This window comes from Cariama cristata, unplaced genomic scaffold (genome assembly GCF_000690535.1).
Source record: "Cariama cristata isolate BGI_N322 unplaced genomic scaffold, ASM69053v1 scaffold4957, whole genome shotgun sequence".
NCBI lineage: Eukaryota > Metazoa > Chordata > Aves > Cariamiformes > Cariamidae > Cariama > Cariama cristata.
This window is the reverse complement of record NW_009625946.1, coordinates 7,233-26,058: the sequence shown is the minus strand read 5'-3', so window position 1 is coordinate 26,058 and position 18,826 is coordinate 7,233. Positions and strand designations below refer to the sequence as shown.

The 18,826-nt window shown below is 39.9% G+C and overlaps 1 protein-coding gene across 1 annotated transcript in view; it reads left to right on the top strand.

The window, feature by feature from the left end:
- Window positions 1-17,987, top strand: part of PPIL4 (peptidylprolyl isomerase (cyclophilin)-like 4) — a 20,345-nt gene extending 2,358 nt beyond the window's left edge. Inside the window, exons 4-12 of the mRNA XM_009703803.1 lie at window positions 492-634; window positions 1,011-1,107; window positions 2,563-2,679; window positions 4,158-4,282; window positions 6,593-6,659; window positions 7,532-7,643; window positions 10,135-10,231; window positions 10,885-11,023; window positions 17,557-17,987. Coding sequence (XP_009702105.1) covers window positions 492-634; window positions 1,011-1,107; window positions 2,563-2,679; window positions 4,158-4,282; window positions 6,593-6,659; window positions 7,532-7,643; window positions 10,135-10,231; window positions 10,885-11,023; window positions 17,557-17,781 — 1,122 coding nt within the window. The 3' untranslated portion in view covers window positions 17,782-17,987. The remainder of the gene's footprint in view (window positions 1-491; window positions 635-1,010; window positions 1,108-2,562; window positions 2,680-4,157; window positions 4,283-6,592; window positions 6,660-7,531; window positions 7,644-10,134; window positions 10,232-10,884; window positions 11,024-17,556) is intronic.
- Window positions 17,988-18,826: the final 839 nt, after the last annotated feature.

Below are 18,826 nucleotides of genomic sequence, written 5' to 3'. Positions count from 1 at the left end.
CTGAACAGAGTGATGAACAGGTGATTTGAGCTCAGCTCACTGCTGCCCAGAGGGGTGGCCTTGCTCTTTCTGTCCTCTCCCTTTCATCAGCTGTCGTGCCCATCTCAACCTTTGCTGATCTTGCTCAGCAGACCTACCTGGCAGGTAACTGTCTGCTCTTCCTCTGCCGGCCTGGTTTTCTGCCAGATTGCAGGGTCAAACCAATTCACTGAAGGGTCCGGTGAGCTGGAGCTGCAAGCTTGTGCAGGGGGAGACTTATGAGAGAGAGCCTCTCTTCCTCGGGCAGTGGCTGTGAGCTGTGGGTTGGCTCACCATGTTCTCGGAGCTGATGGAAGAAGATTAATCTTCTCCTGCAGAAGTCAGGAAGAGGGTTTAGTTTGGTTTGGTTTTTTTCCCCACTGATTTCAGTAAGAGTCGTACCTCTCCTAAGGTAAAACTCAAGCCCTGAATTTTTCTATTTACTGTTACTGATTTTGTATCTTCTTTTGTAGTTTCTTATTACTACAGGGGAAAACCTGGATTACCTTGATGGTGTGCATACAGTATTTGGAGAAGTGACAGAAGGCATGGATGTATTGAAGACAATTAATGAAACCTTTGTAGATAAGGATTTTATTCCGTATCAAGATATCAGGTGTGACTGCTTTTAACTTCCCTTTTTGAGGAATTCATTATAATTAAACAAATTAAACTTTTGAGGGAAATTAGATTAATAGAGTGATGTCAGGTGACCTGTACATGGTATCTTAAATACTCTTTTATTCCAGTAGTATTGCTAAAATGAGCAGGTACTAAAATAAGCAACTGTATAAGAAAATGTGCAACTATGTTGCCTTTCCAAAAGCGTCAGTACTAGTATTTACAAGCATCACTACTAGTATTTACAAACATACAGTATGTTTGGGTGTTTGGGATGTAACTGAGAATCAGCGGGGCTGGTTTCCTGCTACTTCGGTAAAGAGTTTTACTTGCATGTGACTGATGGTGGTCTTGATTTTGTTTTCTATAAGGATAAATCATACAGTAATTTTAGACGATCCGTTTGAAGATCCACCTGGCTTATCTATTCCTGATCGCTCACCGGAACCTACTAAGGAGCAGCTAGATGTGAGTGCTTACGATAGCTTCTTAGGGAAAAGTTGGAAGAAATAACTGAATAAATTTATCCCTACTAGTGGCCAGTACAGACTTGGTCAACATAAGAATTCTGTCTTTAAGACTTTGTCAAATCTATGTCCTAAAAGAACAGCACATTTTTAGCATAGGAGGATAAGAAATGCTCTTCTACTACGCCAGCTTGAGTTCTGATAGGTCAAATGCTTATCTGTTATTTGGGGCTATTGCTGTGTTTAATCAAATATAGCTGCTTAATCTTTCAGGAAAAAGATGAAAGGATGACTTGGGTGCTCTCCCCTGTGACTATGATGGAGTTAGGTTGGAAAACCATATTTTAGATTTCTAATTTCAGTGTAGATAAGCAGAACGTTCAGAATATTTACCTTTGGCATTACTGGATTTTTGTATACTCTGTTAGAAGACAAAATATAACTAACATTTATTAATATTAAAGTGCTTACTGCTGTTTTCCTTTTAAATGTGAAATAGTCTGTGTTTCAGTGGAAGTAATCCTGGTCATTCTTTGAGTTGTATCTGCAAGTGTGCATACTGTTGTGGTGTATTTGTTCAAACAGAAGGAATTTGCTAAAAATACAATTGTAATTATTTATAATTTACTCACAGCATGCAGTTATGGAAGATGCTATGTGAGATTATCTCCTTGTATGGAAACAGTTGTTTCAAGCAATGAATAAATTGACTAGAGAGGATATTGTTTATTTTTAAGCTTAATAGATATAATTACAAGATTGGAATTAGGCTTTCATAGTACGTCTGCACTGTGCTTAGTTTCTGTTGTACCTTCAGATAGGTTAAACGGCACAAGGAGTTTAGTAGCTTGCTGCCAACTGCGTAGAGATTTGAAAATTAATACTCAGTTTTCTTTCCCCATAGCCTGTCTGAAGATACACGTTTTGGTGTAGAAATGTCTGTAAGAAGGGCAACATTCTAGAGATGCTCATGAGGAGAAAAAATTAGACCTCAAATGCTGCCTAGATGTAGATGTGTAAAAATAAAATTATTATTGTGGTATAGTATATTTAATGTTTGAATCTTATTAGACACCACAGACTATTTGTGGCATTCCTCATCTTCATTTCTGGTAGCAGCTATATAGATTAGAAATGAGTTAACACTTGTGGTGAGATGTTGAGTATGGGATAGGAGCGTAAAAGAATGTAGAATATCTACCTAAATATGGTTCAAATTGGGCCTGAAAGTTCATACGTAGTTCATAGTGCCTGAAACATGAGGATAACATCTCTCTTTTTTTTAATCTAAGTGGGAAGAACAGAATGAAAGCCCAGTTCTGCAGAGATACAGTGCTTAAGCATTTTTCATGTCTTGGAGGGTGAGCAGGGAGGTCATCCAAGTAATACGTGGAAAGTGAGAAAGAATTTTTGGCCATGGCTTGGTAATAAATAGCTTTTTTCCTTCATTTTTCAGAGTGGCAGAATAGGAGCAGATGAAGAAATTGATGACCTGAAAGGACGATCTGCAGATGAAATAGAAGAAGTCCAGGCAGAAAAAGAAGCAAAAACTCGTGCCATTCTTCTGGAAATGGTGAACATCTTTCTGTATTTACCTTTTAGATGTTACTCCTCTGTGTGCACATTAAGTCTAGGAGAACGTGTACTATTTATCTTGAAATTGCTTATCTCATGATGATGTCACGGTTCAGAATCTGTGCTATTAGATGTCTGTGGTACAATGAAAAGGATTGAGCACGAGGACTGGAGGTGGTTTTCTGATAAAACCGGTGATACTTCATGTTCAAAGCCAGGGTTAAAAGTGGACCAGTGGAGGTTTTTATAAAAACTTACTAGAAATGCATCCAATTAGAAGCCATAACATGCAGATATTCAGCAGCATGTTATGTCATCCTGGAAAAGGTTTAGCCTGTGTGGGAGAGAGCTGAGCTAACTTGTGATAATCTCTTGCCAGTACATACAGTGGCATTGAGGTTGCTTTGTTCATACATATAATGGCAGTCTTCCTTCTGTGGGATTAGTTGAATTTAACATTGGTTAACTTTATGTTCTTTCTTCTTAAATATAATGTTTGGTAACTGCTGGCAGTTGTAAACTCCATATAGTAACAAAAATTGTGAATAATTGTGAATAGGCTTTGAAGTCGGGGGGTTTTTTGGTTTTTTTTTTTTTTTTAACCCGGAAAAGCACACACAATGTTGGAGGGTGGGTGAATCCATCACACTTCTTTACAACTACCAAATTCAAATTTATGGTGAATAGTTTGCAGGAGAGACTAATGCCAAGGTCAGTCCAGATGTGGCCACAGTGTTGCAGAAGATCTGCAAGTGTGGGCTCTTGTTTCACTGGAGCAGCAGTGGGGCTTATGACCACTTTTCCAGATAAGATTAGCTAAAAAAGGCAAATGGGGTATGTGAGCCAACGCAGTAATTTTCAGTGAGTGTTGCTGGGTAGTATGCAATAGGGAGCTACGTTATATAAGCTGAATAGATGAAAAACTAGGTGTACTGCTAGTTTCACTGATTTGAAAAACCCCAACTGCTAGTTCCACTGTTCTTTTGTCAAAACGGTAAACTTCTCTGAGAGCGTCATGTGCGTAAACTCCTTTTGTGTTATCTTTTGTGGAATCTGCTTCTTGCTTGTGTTAGCTTGCTTCTTTCCACTATCAAACTATTGTGTGTTACCTTTTTATTAGCCTATTAAGTAAACGATGGAGATAAATTGTTTAAATATCACTTGTCTTTTATTCAGGTTTTAAAAAGAAGTGCTACAATTCAACAGGAGGTGGTGTGTGTATTTGCATTTTCTTCTGTAACTTATGATAGCTTGACAGCAAATTAACTTTAAGCTTATCCTAGCTGTTTCCAGATTTCAAGGAAAGGCAAGTTTATCTTAAGTACAGACAGACTGAGGAATGGATCCAGTCCATTTTTATTTTTATAACTGAGTGGCTCTAAAAGTACGCTTTGAAGATGTGTTGCTAATGTGCTTGTGGCAATAAAATGTAGAGAGCTTTAGGCAGAGTGATGAAAGTCTTTCTGTATGGCACAGGTGGGAGACTTACCAGATGCCGAGGTCAAGCCACCAGAAAACGTGCTCTTTGTTTGTAAACTGAATCCTGTGACCACAGATGAAGACCTAGAGATAATATTTTCACGATTTGGTCCCATTAAAAGGTAATTATTGTAAAATAAAAAAGAAAACCTTCTTTGTTGAAGCTGAATTTGATTCCTGCCAGTCTGTTTAGGTTTGACTGTTAAGTAGTATTCTGGTGTCGCTGAAAATCTGTGCTGTACCTACATGTATTTGGGTAGAGACCACAACAATGGTGGTACAAAGTCAGATCTAGCTAGGTGAGTATCCTGTCCCAGCAGTGGTTTTAGGTGAAAGCCTAGGGAAGTTTAGGAACAAGGAAAGCATGTGATACTCTCCCTAGCCCCCTGTCCTCTCCCTCTGTTCAGCAGTTTTTATCTCGGATGGCTACAAGAGCTAGATACAGTCTCTGGATTTTTCTTTTCCATGTGAATATGTATGGTTTGGGATAAAGCAACAAACATTGCTGGCATCCAGTATACTCCTTGTTAAGGTGTTCCTTGTGGCTGCTGCCTTTTTCAGTTTTGAACTTGGCTCCTAGCAGTTTCAGTTGATTCCTCCTGTATTGGTATCAAAAGACATGATGGGCAGTGAAACCTGCTTTCCTACACCTCTCTCTCCTATACCCCCAAATCACCTTTCTTATTGCTAAGAGTACTAGCCTACATATGCTTTGTAGAGGAATTTTCCTTACCTTGTTTCCCTTTTCTCAACGTCTTTTTGTTCTTTTGTTTTCATCTCAAGATGAGAGAACCAGAACTGCACATGGCATTAAAGAAATTACATATTACAGAGGCACAGTGGGATTCTCTGGTTTGCTCTCAACTCCTTTTCTAGTTAATGCTAAAGGTTTTTTGGGTTTTGTTTTTGTGTTTTTTTTTTTTTTTTAACAATGCACAGTTAGGATTCCCCCCGTGCTCGTCTTGTTGCATTTATCTACGTTGAACATCATTTGCTATCTTGTTGTTCTATTGGTCTCCTGAGAACTTTCTGCAATTTTTTCCGTCTTTATTTTTGCCACCTTTAACAATTTAGTATCATCAGCAAACTCCACTGGTGACCTCTTTACTTTCTCAGTGAGAAATGACTGTTTATTCTTACCTGGTCTTTCATGTGTTTATCAATGCAAAGTTGTTTCTTATGCCATTGCTGCTTAGTTTCCCTAAAAGCCTTTGACGCAGGAATTTATTAGTATTTCCAGAGGGATTTCAAAAGACTGCATCAAATAGATCATCGTTGTGCATGAGCGTATTGACTCTTCCAGAAGAACTTCGCTTAGGTTATTCAGATGATCCTGAGTAGGTCCTCTTTATTTGGATGCACACTAACTCTGTTCTGCGTTGAGTTTCTACCGGTTTGTGCAGTACCGGCATAGAGGCCTGCAGACTCCCAGATCCCTCACTAGACTGTGTGTGTGCGAGTGAAATTGGCGTTGCTTGCCATGCTTACAGCTTCAACGTGATTTCTGGGATTTCTTATATTATTTTTTTTTTCCTCTGTCAGTGTGTTCAGTACCTCTTCTGCAGTCCTTCTGCTTTCAGATAGATTCTCCGAATAATCCACGAAGGAGAGTACTGGCACAAAACTGTCCTACATTCTTCCTGGCTGATGGCTGCTGCAAAGAATTCCTATAGTGTGTCTGAATAACCTTGCTGTCTCTTCTTCTTTTTCTTTTTTTTTTTAATTGGTCTTGATCATCTTTTGGATTGTGTATCCTAATCCTGATTTGTCACTTCCTCAGTACGCGTGAGGCAGGTCTGACGTTATTAAGTTACACCTTAATACCACGTTTCCTGCCCTTGTTGCCTGTCTGACCTCCTTCAGCATCCTGCAGTCAGAATTCTTATGTCATATACAAGAGTTTGGTAATACTGATGCAACACTGTATTGTTCCCATTTTGCATCTACTGATTCAATACTTCAGGCTTCTTATCTTTGTCCAGTGAACTGCCTGATAAGGAGATGGCTGCTAAAAAGGTACTTGCTAAGAAGAGAAAGTTTGTCACATAATGTCTGTTTAAACTTTACTTAAAATGACACAAAACAGAATGTGGAATTTCTTGTCTTGCGTTAGTGAAATGCGAAAAATTAATAACAAACAGTAATGTTGGAAAAGAGATTTTGTTTCATTAATCAGAAATTCATCCCTACTTCTGCACTTCATGTTAACCACTTGTGAGTTAAGTGTAATAATTACTGAAGTAATCTCACATGCGTTTTTCTGTGCAGACACCCCCACATCAGTAGGAGTCTCAGAATCAAGTGTTATACCACCTTCAATGTTTGGGTTTTTATGCATTTTTTTAACTGTTACTCTCCCTTTTAAGCAGTGCTTGCCTATCCTGTGTTTTTTGCTTCAACAGCATTGACATTTTAATCTCATCAATTTTCAGCTGCGAAGTGATTCGAGACTGGAAGACTGGTGAATCTCTTTGTTATGCTTTCATTGAGTTTGAAAAGGTATGTTTTTTAGGTGTGCGGTATGTAGATCCTGCGTATAGAAGTTCATTTTTTGTATGCTTCAATTAAGGGAAAACACTGAAATCTTCAAGTGTGGGGTAGCTAATATTTTCTGTTACTGACTTAGTTATAGAAGTTGTAGGTCCTAAAGGAGGCAGACATTTAAGTCTTTCTCTATCAACCAAACAATACCAATACATTCTTCTTAGGTTGTCTTGAAACCAGTGGGAGGGGAGCAGGTCCCTTTTATCCCCAGAACACATTAGGACTTTGAAGAGTTAAAGAAGGGAATGCTAGGAGAAGAAGGAGGCATGCTGTGTAAAGAGAGGAGGGTGTATGAAAGAAGGCAGATAGATCAGTGTGTTCAGTAGTGACCTACGTTGGGCTTCTAAATGATGCTTGCTCTATCAACATGCTGCTCTTACTGTGAGGTTGATAGTAAAAGTTCTCTTGATGGTACATAGTTTCTTGTTTGTATCTGCTAATCTCTGTCATCTGTGAGGAAAAATGGAAAACATTGGAAAAACGTTCTCACTTTTCTTTAGCCTACTTATGTACTTAAAATGGAGCTTTTATTAGTTGTCCTTTTTTTCCTTGTTTTTCTGAATGTATTGCATGTGCCAAGCATGTAGCTGGGTTGGCAAATTTTTAAAATGGTGAAATGAACTGAAGAATTGGAATTTGAAATGCTGACATTCGGACAAAGCATAACTATTTCTTTTGAAGTGGCACCATGCAGGAACTGCTGTGCTTTAGGCAATTTTAGAAAAAAACGTATGCCATTAAATGGTTGAAATTTGTGTTTGAACTCTTCAGTGAATATTCTTATGAAATAATCATGACTCAAAATTTTCTGGAAACATTAATATCAGGAGGAAGACTGTGAGAAAGCCTACTTCAAAATGGACAATGTGCTGATAGATGACAGACGGATACATGTGGATTTTAGCCAGTCTGTCGCAAAGATTAAATGGAAGGGAAAAGGTAGGTACACTTGTGATTCTTTGACCCCCATAACTTAATAAGCCATGACTTCTAAACTTGTAAGTATTATGTAAAGAGAAGTAATTGTTATGCATTTAAGTCATCTCATCTTCAGGGATATAAATTTTCCTGGAACTATAATAAATAGAGCAACACAATTGCTAGCTCTTCTCTTCACTTGTTCCATACGAAAGAGTAGAAGGGTTTACTACTGTTAAATTAATGTTACATTGCTGTGGATTACCTTTTTATCAGATATATATTTTTGCCACTAAATCATTTGTTCCTGTCAAGCTTTAAAAGTGAAGTTTTTTGATATTACTTATTAGCAAAATAATGTGGCAGTGCATTGTTACTTTACCTTCCTTATTCACTGTATGACAGTTGGGTGGGTACAAGAAAAAGTCAGTATTCAGGCCAGGGATTTCCCCTCTTCACCTCCAGTAGGTCAAGCATATTGCATAGCAGGCTGTATGTTATAAAAACTCTATAACTGCATGTATAAAAACTCAATAACTTATAACTGTATGTTATAAAAAATTTCAGATGTTTGACGATGTTTTGGGAGGAAAAAGATGGTGGGAGTGGTGGATACAGCGGTTATTTGGTTCTTGGGGATGTGAGGAAAACACTAGACTTGGAGAGGTGACTGTACATTGCAGTGGTGATGTTCTTACGTGTCTTTGCCTAAAAAGACAGCCAGCCCTCGATTGTTTGCGTATGGTTTCTCCAGGTTGGGGACTGGCCATGGGCACTGAGGTACTAGAACCTGTCCTGCACAGAGCAGAGATGACGCTGTAATCTGTACCATGCTTTGCAGTGCATCCTGTGCTAACTGACAACGTGGAAAACTTTTCTTTGTCTGGGTGACTTAGGTCTGAATTGTCCTCAATATTGGAAAGCTAACTATCTTGTCGTCTTGTGCTTATGTGGTACCCAAAAGCTGACCTAGGGGAGGTCCTGCCCTGCCGCCTGCAGTAGCGATTTCGGACCTAGCCAGTTAAGGCTGCAGTTCCGAGTACGATGGTGAGAGGGCAGCACCTCGCTGTAGAGTGGTTTATTGTTCTGTAAACTGGTGCTTTCAGGTGACGGGATGAAAAATTAAATCTATCATGCCTCTCTTTAAATCAAGATGTGACTTTTTTTTATAGTTTTCTATTCTTTAGCTGTAGTTGTGTCAGAGGTTTCCCTTTGTGCAGCCTGTCGCGTTAGGAGTACGAGTCTGATGCGTGTCTGGGAATGCCCTCCCATTGATTCACAAGATTCAGAAAGGACCCCCTTGCTTTCTAAACGCCTTCTCAGAGAGGAGTCTAGGTATGGCTGGATCCAGTCCTAGTCCCAAACTTGGTCAATAGTTTATGCCTAAAGGATTGTCTGTGTAGCCACTTATCAGAGTCAGTGTTTGCCTGTCAGGAGTCCTGTCAGGGACTGTCACTGAAGCAGCTTTGCAAAGTTAGAGATAGATAATTTATTAAAGCGACAGATAAAACAAGTTTGGAATTGCCTTTGATAAATACACTTACTGCAAAAAGTCAAGCTGAAGATATATATAGCTCGGTGCTTTTGTTATTGACACTTTCCTGGGTAACGTACGACAGAGTCGGAGGTGGAAATCTTACCAAAGAGATGTCCCTGCTTGGGGAGGAGAGAGGTTCTTGCCAGTCGACCCATTCTATTGTTGGAGTTCTTATCGTCAAAAAAGAGAATTCTAATTGCCAGATTTATACTCTTGGCAAGGTGAGACTAAGTCAATTATCATGTGCCGGTTGGCTCTTAACAAGGGTTGTCAATTCTGGAACGTCAGTGAGGCCTGATGAGTGGTATGGGGGGAAATTCAGTGTAGTTGTGGGGGGGGGGTGTGTGTGCTGGTCTTCCTGGCTTTTTACTGAAGCCTCCCCCCAGGTGTCACTCAGTCAACTCAAGTGCCAGACCACATCCGTCAGACTGCATCCCTCACATCTGATAAACGTGTTGCTCAAACCTTGTAAGATAAGCATGTTGCTCAAGTCAGTTCCCGCTACTCCCTGCTGACTCACGGTGACCTCTGCATTCCACTCTAACAAGTCCGGTGTCCCACATGGCCCAGAGCAGAAAACTATTTAATCATGAGAGTAGTCTGTAGGCTTTCATGGTAACAGAATTTTAAGTAGTGTGACATAGGACCTGTAACCAAAGTGGGAGTAAACCAGTTGCTGAATCCTGCTTTGTGATCCTGCTCACATGTTGTCTCCACTGGACGTGAGTGAGGAGAAAGCCATATGTTGTTTAATGGGATCTGCAAGCAAGAGAAGGACAGAAAATGACAACTTGTCCTACTCTCTTCTACTCTGTTACCCAGATGTCAGTGTTGTTTCTGGAACTGTATCCTGCTGTGCATCTCTGGTTATGAAGAGCCCTTAAATTCATAAGCAGAACTTAATGATAGGTGTGAGTCTTGTCTGTTTTTTTTTCTGTAGTTGAGAATGAATTGAATATATTTTTCTGTGGACAGGTGGGCAGTATACCAAGGACGATTTCAAAGAGTACGAAAAGGAACGTGACAAACCTTCAAAACTTGCTCTGAAGGAGAAGGTAAAACCAAAGCAGGAGTATCCTTTTCTGGTCAAGGGTGTTTTTTGAACTAAATACAGTTTATGAAAGCAGCCTGGAAAAGACTTTTTATTCTTAAAGCTTGCCAAATGGATGTTTTGCTGCTGCTTCATATAAACATTTGATGTTTGAGATGGAATTAAGTATTTTGTGTTTTTCATCTAATGGCTTTGAAGAACTCGGTCAAATCAGAATGTGCTGTTTCACTTCCATGTTGTGTGCAGGTAAATAATGTTCCCAATCTACAGCCCTGGAATGACATATGACATAACAGAATTTTAAGTAGTTTTAGAGGGGACCTGCTGCATCCAAAACGAGACCATAGTAGTAACTAAATCATGCCCTGAGATTATACTTTCCTTGTGGAGAGCGTGAGAGGAAAGAAGATCATAGCTTGTTCAGATATCCACAGGCAGAAAAGAAAGGAGAATTGAGACCTGGCTGTACTGTTTGACTGGATGGAATTCAGTCATTTTAGCACAACTGATTTTTTTTTTTTTTTCAGTGTGTACGATCCTGTTCTGATTGAAATACATAGTAAGTCTTGGTAGACCCTGGTCTGATAAACAGGGATTTGTTTGCTTCATCAGCTTTTGTGTTCTGCTGTTTATTGATACCGAGTAACAAATCTGTCCTTAACCAACACCATCAGTGCCAGGTATGATCTTGTGCTGGATGAGGATATGGAAGAGTCTCAAACAAGTCAGTCGCACTTGGCTAAAAGACACAAGAAGAAAAAGCACTACCACTCTGAAGATGAAGAGGATGACAAGAGGACCAAAAAATCTAAGGTACTTACCTCTTCATGCATTTAACTTTATACCTGTTTATTGCTCTCCTAATAAGAGAAGCAAGGAGAAAAAAGTCTGATATTGAACTGAGGGCATGGCGTGCAAAGTCCCGTAAAATACAGCAGCTGTAAACGTATGGAAGGATGTTAATATCTGATTGTGAAAGAGACTTTCCAAATCTTCCTGGACTTTTGAAGCTTGGCATGTCTGAATGGCTTTTTGCCAAAACATCTTGAAGAGGCAATGTAGCTTCTCATAAAGTAGGAGATCTTCAGCACTTTGAACCTGTTGTTCACATATTCCCAGTCATAAACTCGTAGTTAATCGTGTATCATGAATTCAAACTATTTCTCATTTTCTTGCCAGACCAGCATATGTTGGCTTTTTGCTGTATGGGATCAGAAACACAATCTCTTTGTGTTATCTTTTTTTATTTTTCCTTATCTGTTTTGGAAGCATTTGTGTAAAATCTGTGTGCGGGTTTGCTTGCATCTGTATTGTGCAAGCATAGGGTGCTGTAAGACTGGGGCTGTGGTGGAGTTCGTCAGGAGACAGTAGTTCTGTCATTCATTAGTTCTGCTGCAGCCTGTCAGGTCAGCATTATCACGTTTCTGTGAACTTGGGATAGTCAAGATGTTGGTATTCCACGGAAATAATGTCTACAATGATAAAGTGGAGGGTGAGCCACCATTGAAGTATCAGCATTATGGAGAATTGAGCTAAGCTGGAAAACAAAAAATTTTAATATTTTAACAAATATTTAAACAAAATGTTTTAACAATGCAAGCTTTATGAGTGAGAACAAAGCTGTCTTCTAGCAACTGTGCAGAAAGTGATAAGGTTCCAGCCATAGTAAATAACCTCGTTGTCCTGGCGTGAGTTTTGAGTACTGCTTTAAGTTCTGCATACAGAGAGCATACATGATTCTGTTGTTCCATTGCATCACTTCTTGCTGTGATGCAAAAGATAACTTTTCTCATGAATATTAGCAGTTAATTTTTTTCTGTGCATGCAGTGAGCGCTGTTGCTCATTCGTGGTACAGGTCTTTTTGTCACTCTTTGTATACTAATTCAGTCAGGATCCTTTGGGTGGAGGGGAGGGACCTGCTCAGATAATTAAAGTCTCGATCACAGCATATGCGTACAAGAGGTCTGGACTAATGTTGGTTTAGACTTCTTCCTATCTCTTTGGTTGATGGACATTGTCATTTTAACATTCTTCAAACGGATATTTCTGGAAGTGATCTTTGTTCTTGATGGTTCAGAATTACGCATGTGGAACTGGCTGGTCATGTGTTATCAGCAGAGAACATTTAAAAATCCTTCAGATGCCTCCACCCCTGCAGGTGGTACAGCAGGTCCTGGCAGCAAGAAGCTGTTAACCTCCTGGTGTAACTGTTACAAGGGGACTGCGAGGCGCACTGGTAGTAGTGGATTTCGAATTACGCATGTGGAACTGGCTGGTCATGTGTTACCAGCAGAGAACATTTAAAAATCCTTCAGATGCCTCCACCCCTGCAGGTGGTACAGCAGGTCCTGGCAGCAAGAAGCTGTTAACCTCTGGTGTAACTGTTACAAGGGGACTGTGAGGCGCACTGGTGGTGGTGGATTTCATAGCACAAAAACATGAGGACAGGGGGATTCCTGGTGCTATTTTCAGGTTCTGGAAAAGAGTATTTTTCAGTGCTTGACTCTGTGATCTCTTCTGTGTCTCTATATCTTTTTGTGATTTATTCGCCTGCTCGTATTGTGGTTTGTTCCTGTAGTCTGCTGCAGCTATATTGTGGTATCTTCTTTCCCGCTGCTTTCCTCTCTGTTGCTCTCGCCTTCACCCATTTTGGTGTAAACAGCTTACCCTTCTTATGCCTAAAATCATAGGTGGAGGCTTACTTCTGTTCTCTGATGGCAAGCAACACGGTTCCCTCTTGGAGCTGTGAAAATGGATTTCTGGGAAGAATTTTTCTTTGTGTCTGCACTTGAATATTCTCGTTTGTGTGTACTGTATAGTAGGTACACTATATAGCATACCCACTGTATAGTTTCTTTTAGAGATTCAGTAAGTGTTTTGGGCACGGCCCTTTCCAGATGAAATCTGCAGGCGGCTTAGCTGACGAATCTGGTTTAGCGTATACAAAATGTAACTCTTTTTGTTTGTTTTAAGGTTTATAATTTGGGTGCAATCTGGGGAACTCGTAGAAGAACAGGGGAAGGAAGCATGTTCTTAAGGCAGAGTATGTTCAGTGAGAATACCGAGGCCAGCAGAAAGCATAACAGTATGGAAACTTTTTTGATGAATGGTAGCATTTTTAGTATAGGCAAACAAAGTATTTTCCCTTAACCCTGTTTTGGAAATACTGGAATATATTTGAGGTAAGAACTTCAAAACAACAGCAGACCTTCTGCAACTAATTGGCCGAAGGCCACAGTAGCCATGCTTCATACATAATTTTCTACCCTGAACCCCTAGTGTGGCAGAGATTTTAATTAACAGAGAACAGGGTCTTACAATGGGAAGTTCTGGCAACTGAAACTGCAGTTTGTGCTACCAGCTCCAGCTATGACTTGAAGGGGTTTTATTTGTCAAATAGTTTCCATGATGTTGAGTCATTTTTCTGTTCTTTCTTCTGTTTGTTTTTTTTTCTTTAGTATATTTTGACTCATCCATTTCTTAGTCTGACACGCGTTTCCTGAATCTTCAGCCTCTGTGTTGATGTTTTAAGAATATATTTTTGAATCTTGTGCTCTTTGACTGGATTGCAGAGGGTAGAAGAGATAGGGTGTCGCGGCTTGCTTTTAGTAGGTAACAGGATGTGGGTCTGGAGCAGGAGGCTGGACCACCATGTGGGTTTGTGAATAGGATTTGGTAGAGTTTTTTTGAATACAGGTCATGCTTCTGCTTGAGATCTATGTTATGGCTTTGTTCCCTTTCCAGTTTTCTCTGTGTGTTTTAGTTCCCTGGATTTTTTATTTTTTATTTTTTTAGATAACTGGATCTGTAGAGTATAGCCTATCCAATGGATTTTTGAGAGACATAGGGGCTTCCTGACTTTCAGGTTTCTGTAGCGCATGGTTTTGGCAGAGACACTGATTTTTCTGGGTGTAATTTCCTGCTCTTACTGTTATTGGACACTGTTCTCTTTATATTCAGGGTCAAGTTTGATCAAAATCTCCCTCCTGAAAAGGCTGTCTCTATTATTTCTTTTAACCTTTAACTGGTGTGCTTAATGTATGTAGAGATGACATTTATTCTGCTTTTGTGGTCGTGGTATTCCTAGCTCGTTTACCTGCAAGTGCAGTTTGGCAAGTTACTACTTTTGGCAGAGCCAGCCATGAACTTCCAGAGAAGTGTCTTTCCCTCTTTTCATGTTTCCTTCCTCATTTGTGTTCACCAGTACAGTGCTGGATTAAGAATTGGAGTGATCATCACTTACTGATGAGAGACTGTGATTCTAGATTGAGAAATCTGGACTTCAGCAGTAAGAGAGAGCCTGTTTTTAAGTAGGAATCTTTTTCTTCCTCTTCCAATGGCAAAACAGCATGTTTCTGACTTGGATAGGGCATAAAAGATTTGATTTCAAAATAACGTGTACTTTTAGTAACTTAGGGTGTTTAAAAAACTGACCTTTTTAAGTGCCAAAGACTTAAAAAAGGTAAAATCTTACTTAAGGGGAGATGTAACTGATGTTTTAGGGGAACTAAGATGCAATTTTTTCTATTAATTCAAATTGCTACATTTTTTTCTTTACACTGTGATTACGTTTGCTACTGTGATGACGGTTTTGTGGCACTTTCAGACTTGCCCTCTGCACCTCTATCTTACATGCCTCTGTGAAGGTCGTTATCCTTAGCTGGCTCCGTGCTCGTATGACTTTTTTTAATCCTTTCAGCAAGTTGCCCTTTTCTGTGACGTTCAACATGGGCTATTTGTCTTTACTTTCAAGTCTTGACTAGCCTGTTCCCTGCCCTGACTCGGCCAGTGGCCTGTCTCCAGTGTTGGCTTGGTAGATTTTTCAGCTGAGTGCTGTTCTGCTTTTCTCCTGTTCCTCCCATGTGCTGGGAGGGAACTTCAGCAACCAGCCAGCTAGAAGGCAGCAGTGCACCAAGCCCAGCATTTGTTTTTCTGGCCAGTATTTTTGTCTCGTTCCTCTCCATCACCAGTGTGTCCATCTTCTGATGTTTACTCAGACCTTGCCACAAAGGGGCTTGGAACCCGTTTTCTTGTTCAAACATATGGAGAGTGAGGCTTTTGGCTACAAGAGTAATATGGCTGTGCATAATTCTGAAGATGAACGGACAAAGCTCTTACAAATAGCTGGAAGCACCACTCCTTTTTGGTAGATAAAGATTTTAAAATCTGTACTGAAATAAAGTTTTGACAGTGAAGATGTGGAATAAGCATTTGGGCACTGGTGAGATTAGTGTACCCAGCAGTAGCAGAAACTTTTGGTTATGCAGATAAAGATCAAATCTGTGATTATTGATATGCGTGTTGATCCAGGGAGTTTATGTTCCCTGTTGTAACCCTAGTATTTCAGCATTATCTATGCAATTCTAAAGGTGATGTTTGGTCTGGGAACCATCCTGATTGCTGCCTTTCTGGATGAAAGCTCTGCTTGGAGCAGAGTTGTTTTTCCTCTATTCTTTTCAATAAATAAAACTTGCTTATTTGTACATGCAGTATTGGTTTTAGCCATGCAATTGTGAATGCTACTATCACAAGTACATACTCAGAAATCTGAAAGTCATACCTGAAATGAAGACAGAAATACTGTATAATTGAATGCAGCCATTTTTCATAGTTCATAGTGATCTGTGTTTAACAGTGTAGTTATTAAAATCCCATAAAGTGGTATGTGTCTACTAGAGCGTATAATCATACTGAACTTTCAGGTGGTCAGATCTTCAAAATGAAAGTGCCTACCACCTTCTTAATAGCAAGCTGTATATGTATCTTTCTGCAGGATTCTGAAGCTCCCTCTTGTATTTTGTTTCCCTGTATATCTTAGTTGAATAGTAAGAACTAACTAGTTTTTAGCAGTGCTTGAAAATGTTAGTTCGCATGTCAAAACTCAGTGTTATGTACTGAGAAAATCTTTAGAGTAACTTGAAATGGCAACTTTCTAAGTGATCTTCATATTTTTACTTTTAAAACTGCTACAGTGCTGTGGCCTGTACGGGTCTTGGTGTCTCAACATGGTCGCTGTAGCGTGTGCTGTGCCATAATCTTGTTAGTGTGACATTTCACAATCTGAGTAATTAAGCCATCTTTCCTTCATTTACTAATACACTGTCTCAGTGGCTTCATACTGTCTGCCTAGTGCAACAAGTAGAGCAGGTGTTCTACTGGCCGCAGTTCCTCCTTTGGTACGTAAACCTCGTTGCTCTCCAGAGCAAATCCTTTCCGTGTGCTGAGCCACTCAGTCAGCATTCTCAGTGATGATATGCAGAAAGCCAGAAAAATTAAAAATTTCCTCATTTTTGGCTACCTGAATGTGCAGCTTTTTTTTTTTAAAGCGTTTTTGTGTGTGTGCTCAAACACAATCACCACTTGTAGTACGTACTGTTGGTCTCTCCTTTGTAGGCCATTTTAAATTGGATAGACTTGTACCCCTTAGAGTTTACTATGTCTGTCTATCAGTGTATCCTCATGTGTTTTCTGTATGTGTCATACCCATCAGCCTGCAAAACACAACTAATTTTTCATTACCTCGTTACTTCCATTTCAACCTGTGCACCCTATGTTATTGTTTGACTGTAATTTAAAAGGATCAGATTCTCCATGTTGCCTTTTCTTGTGGATTTTAAGCTTCAAAGATGTGAAGTACTTTGCATGCATGTATGTGTAGTTGATCTCTATAATGATGTTGTTCATTTTTCTGAAGCCTGGAATTTAGGCTGTTAAGGATTATTACAGGCAGGTCTTAAAAAGTGTTCTGCATCTTCATAGCACTGGAATGCCTGTGGGGTTTGAACCAAAACCTATGATCGAAATACTTGCATTGCTTAGATAAGAAGTCAAAATCCAAATCTAGCTTAGAAGCTTGTGTGATGCTTATGAAGAGATTGATAATGTCCATCTGAGTTGAATCCCTGATAGAACCAGTTTTTGCTGAAGCTCCTTAGGAAATAGAAGCAGCAGCAGGCTTGGCAGCCATGCTGTTTTCCGTAAATGCTGACAAAAGCTGTAGACTCATCTTCTTCATATAGTTACAGTGGGGTTTTTTTTATGTGTTATCTTTTTCAAATCATTGTGGATGTGAATCTATTTCAGGTAGTACCAGCCTTGACTAAGGAACCAACCATGCTCGACTCTTTTCTAGTTCTCTTCATGCCTTTATGTTTTCCCCTTTTGTCTATAACTCGGTATCTGTCCAATTCCTCTAACAGGATTCTGATCGAAAACATGAAGGAGAACGGTGCGCCTGGAATTTAGGCTGTTAAGGATTATTACAGGCAGGTCTTAAAAAGTGTTCTGCATCTTCATAGCACTGGAATGCTTGTGGGGCTCCATATCTGTCCAATTCCTTTAACAGGATTCTGATCGAAAACATGAAGGGGAACGCTGCAGAGAGAAGATAAAGAGCGAGAAGAAAGAGAGGCACTGGAGTCGCAGCCGATCTCGAGAGAGAGACTACACTTACAGCAAACCAAAAGACAAATACAAAGAAGACGTCCGAATAAGAGACTGGGATAAAAAAGCAGACAGAAGCAGAAGTCCTAAGAAATCAAAAGACAAAGAGAAGTCCAAGTACAGATGAAGGATGAGGAAAAGAGAGAGGGGAACTAAAATATGTTTTCTTCCAGCATTTCCAACATTCTCGCAAATGGCTGTGCAGTTACTGGATAAAAACAGTTGCTTTCTGTTGGCAGTTTGGCCCTGTGATTCTATGAATGCCCAGTGTATGACTGCTGGAGTAAGCCTTGGTTCCAAAAAGGTGGGTTCAATAAAGTATTTCACGTTAGTGAAGTGGTTTGAGTCTCCGGTAAGGAATGTTGTCTAAAGCTTTTTGGAAATGTCAACATGTGCTAACAGTAAGGAATGTTGTCTAAAGCTTTTTGGAAACGTCAACATGCGCTAACACGTGAATTGCCCTTCTCCACTGTGAAGAGATTTGTAGGATATACCTCCTTTCTGCAAGGAGGTTGTATTTGCCTCTCAGCACTTTCAGATGCTATGGTAATGAGTGTGATAGAAGACCTGGGGAGACAGAAATGTGCTGTGCACACTTTCCAGAGAGTAGGCAGATACCATTTGTATATGAATACTCAAAACTCTATTTCTTTCCTTTAAAATTATGTGCTTCTAGTTGGCTTAGTCCTGTCAGCTCTGTTTGCTAATGCCACCATGCAGCAGTGGTTAAAGACAGTGAAGTACTGCCGTGCTGCTTGCAAGGGCTGTGGAAGTGCTGCACCGTACTAAATCAATTGCACTTCCTTACTCCCTTATTCACGCAGATCCCTTGGCTGTGTGGCATTGCGGGAGGATGCCTCTCAAAACTGAGATTCACTTGATACTTGGCCTGTCTGTAGTCACTGTTAAAGATCTGGCCTCTGTAGTGTCAGGGCAATCCAGCTGCTATGATGTCAGGCAGATTACATTGGGTGGGTAAAAGAGAAGAGTCATTTGCGGAATTAACAGAAAAGCAGGATTTGTAACTTGCATTGTATGTGCACAACCTAGGTGGGATTAATTTTCAGGTTTTGTGGCAGAAGTAGGTCAGTTAATAACTCTTCATCTACAGAGGAATGCAGGTGATGTTATTAGAGCTTAGGTCTTAGTGAAAGTCAGCAGGCTCTTAAGTG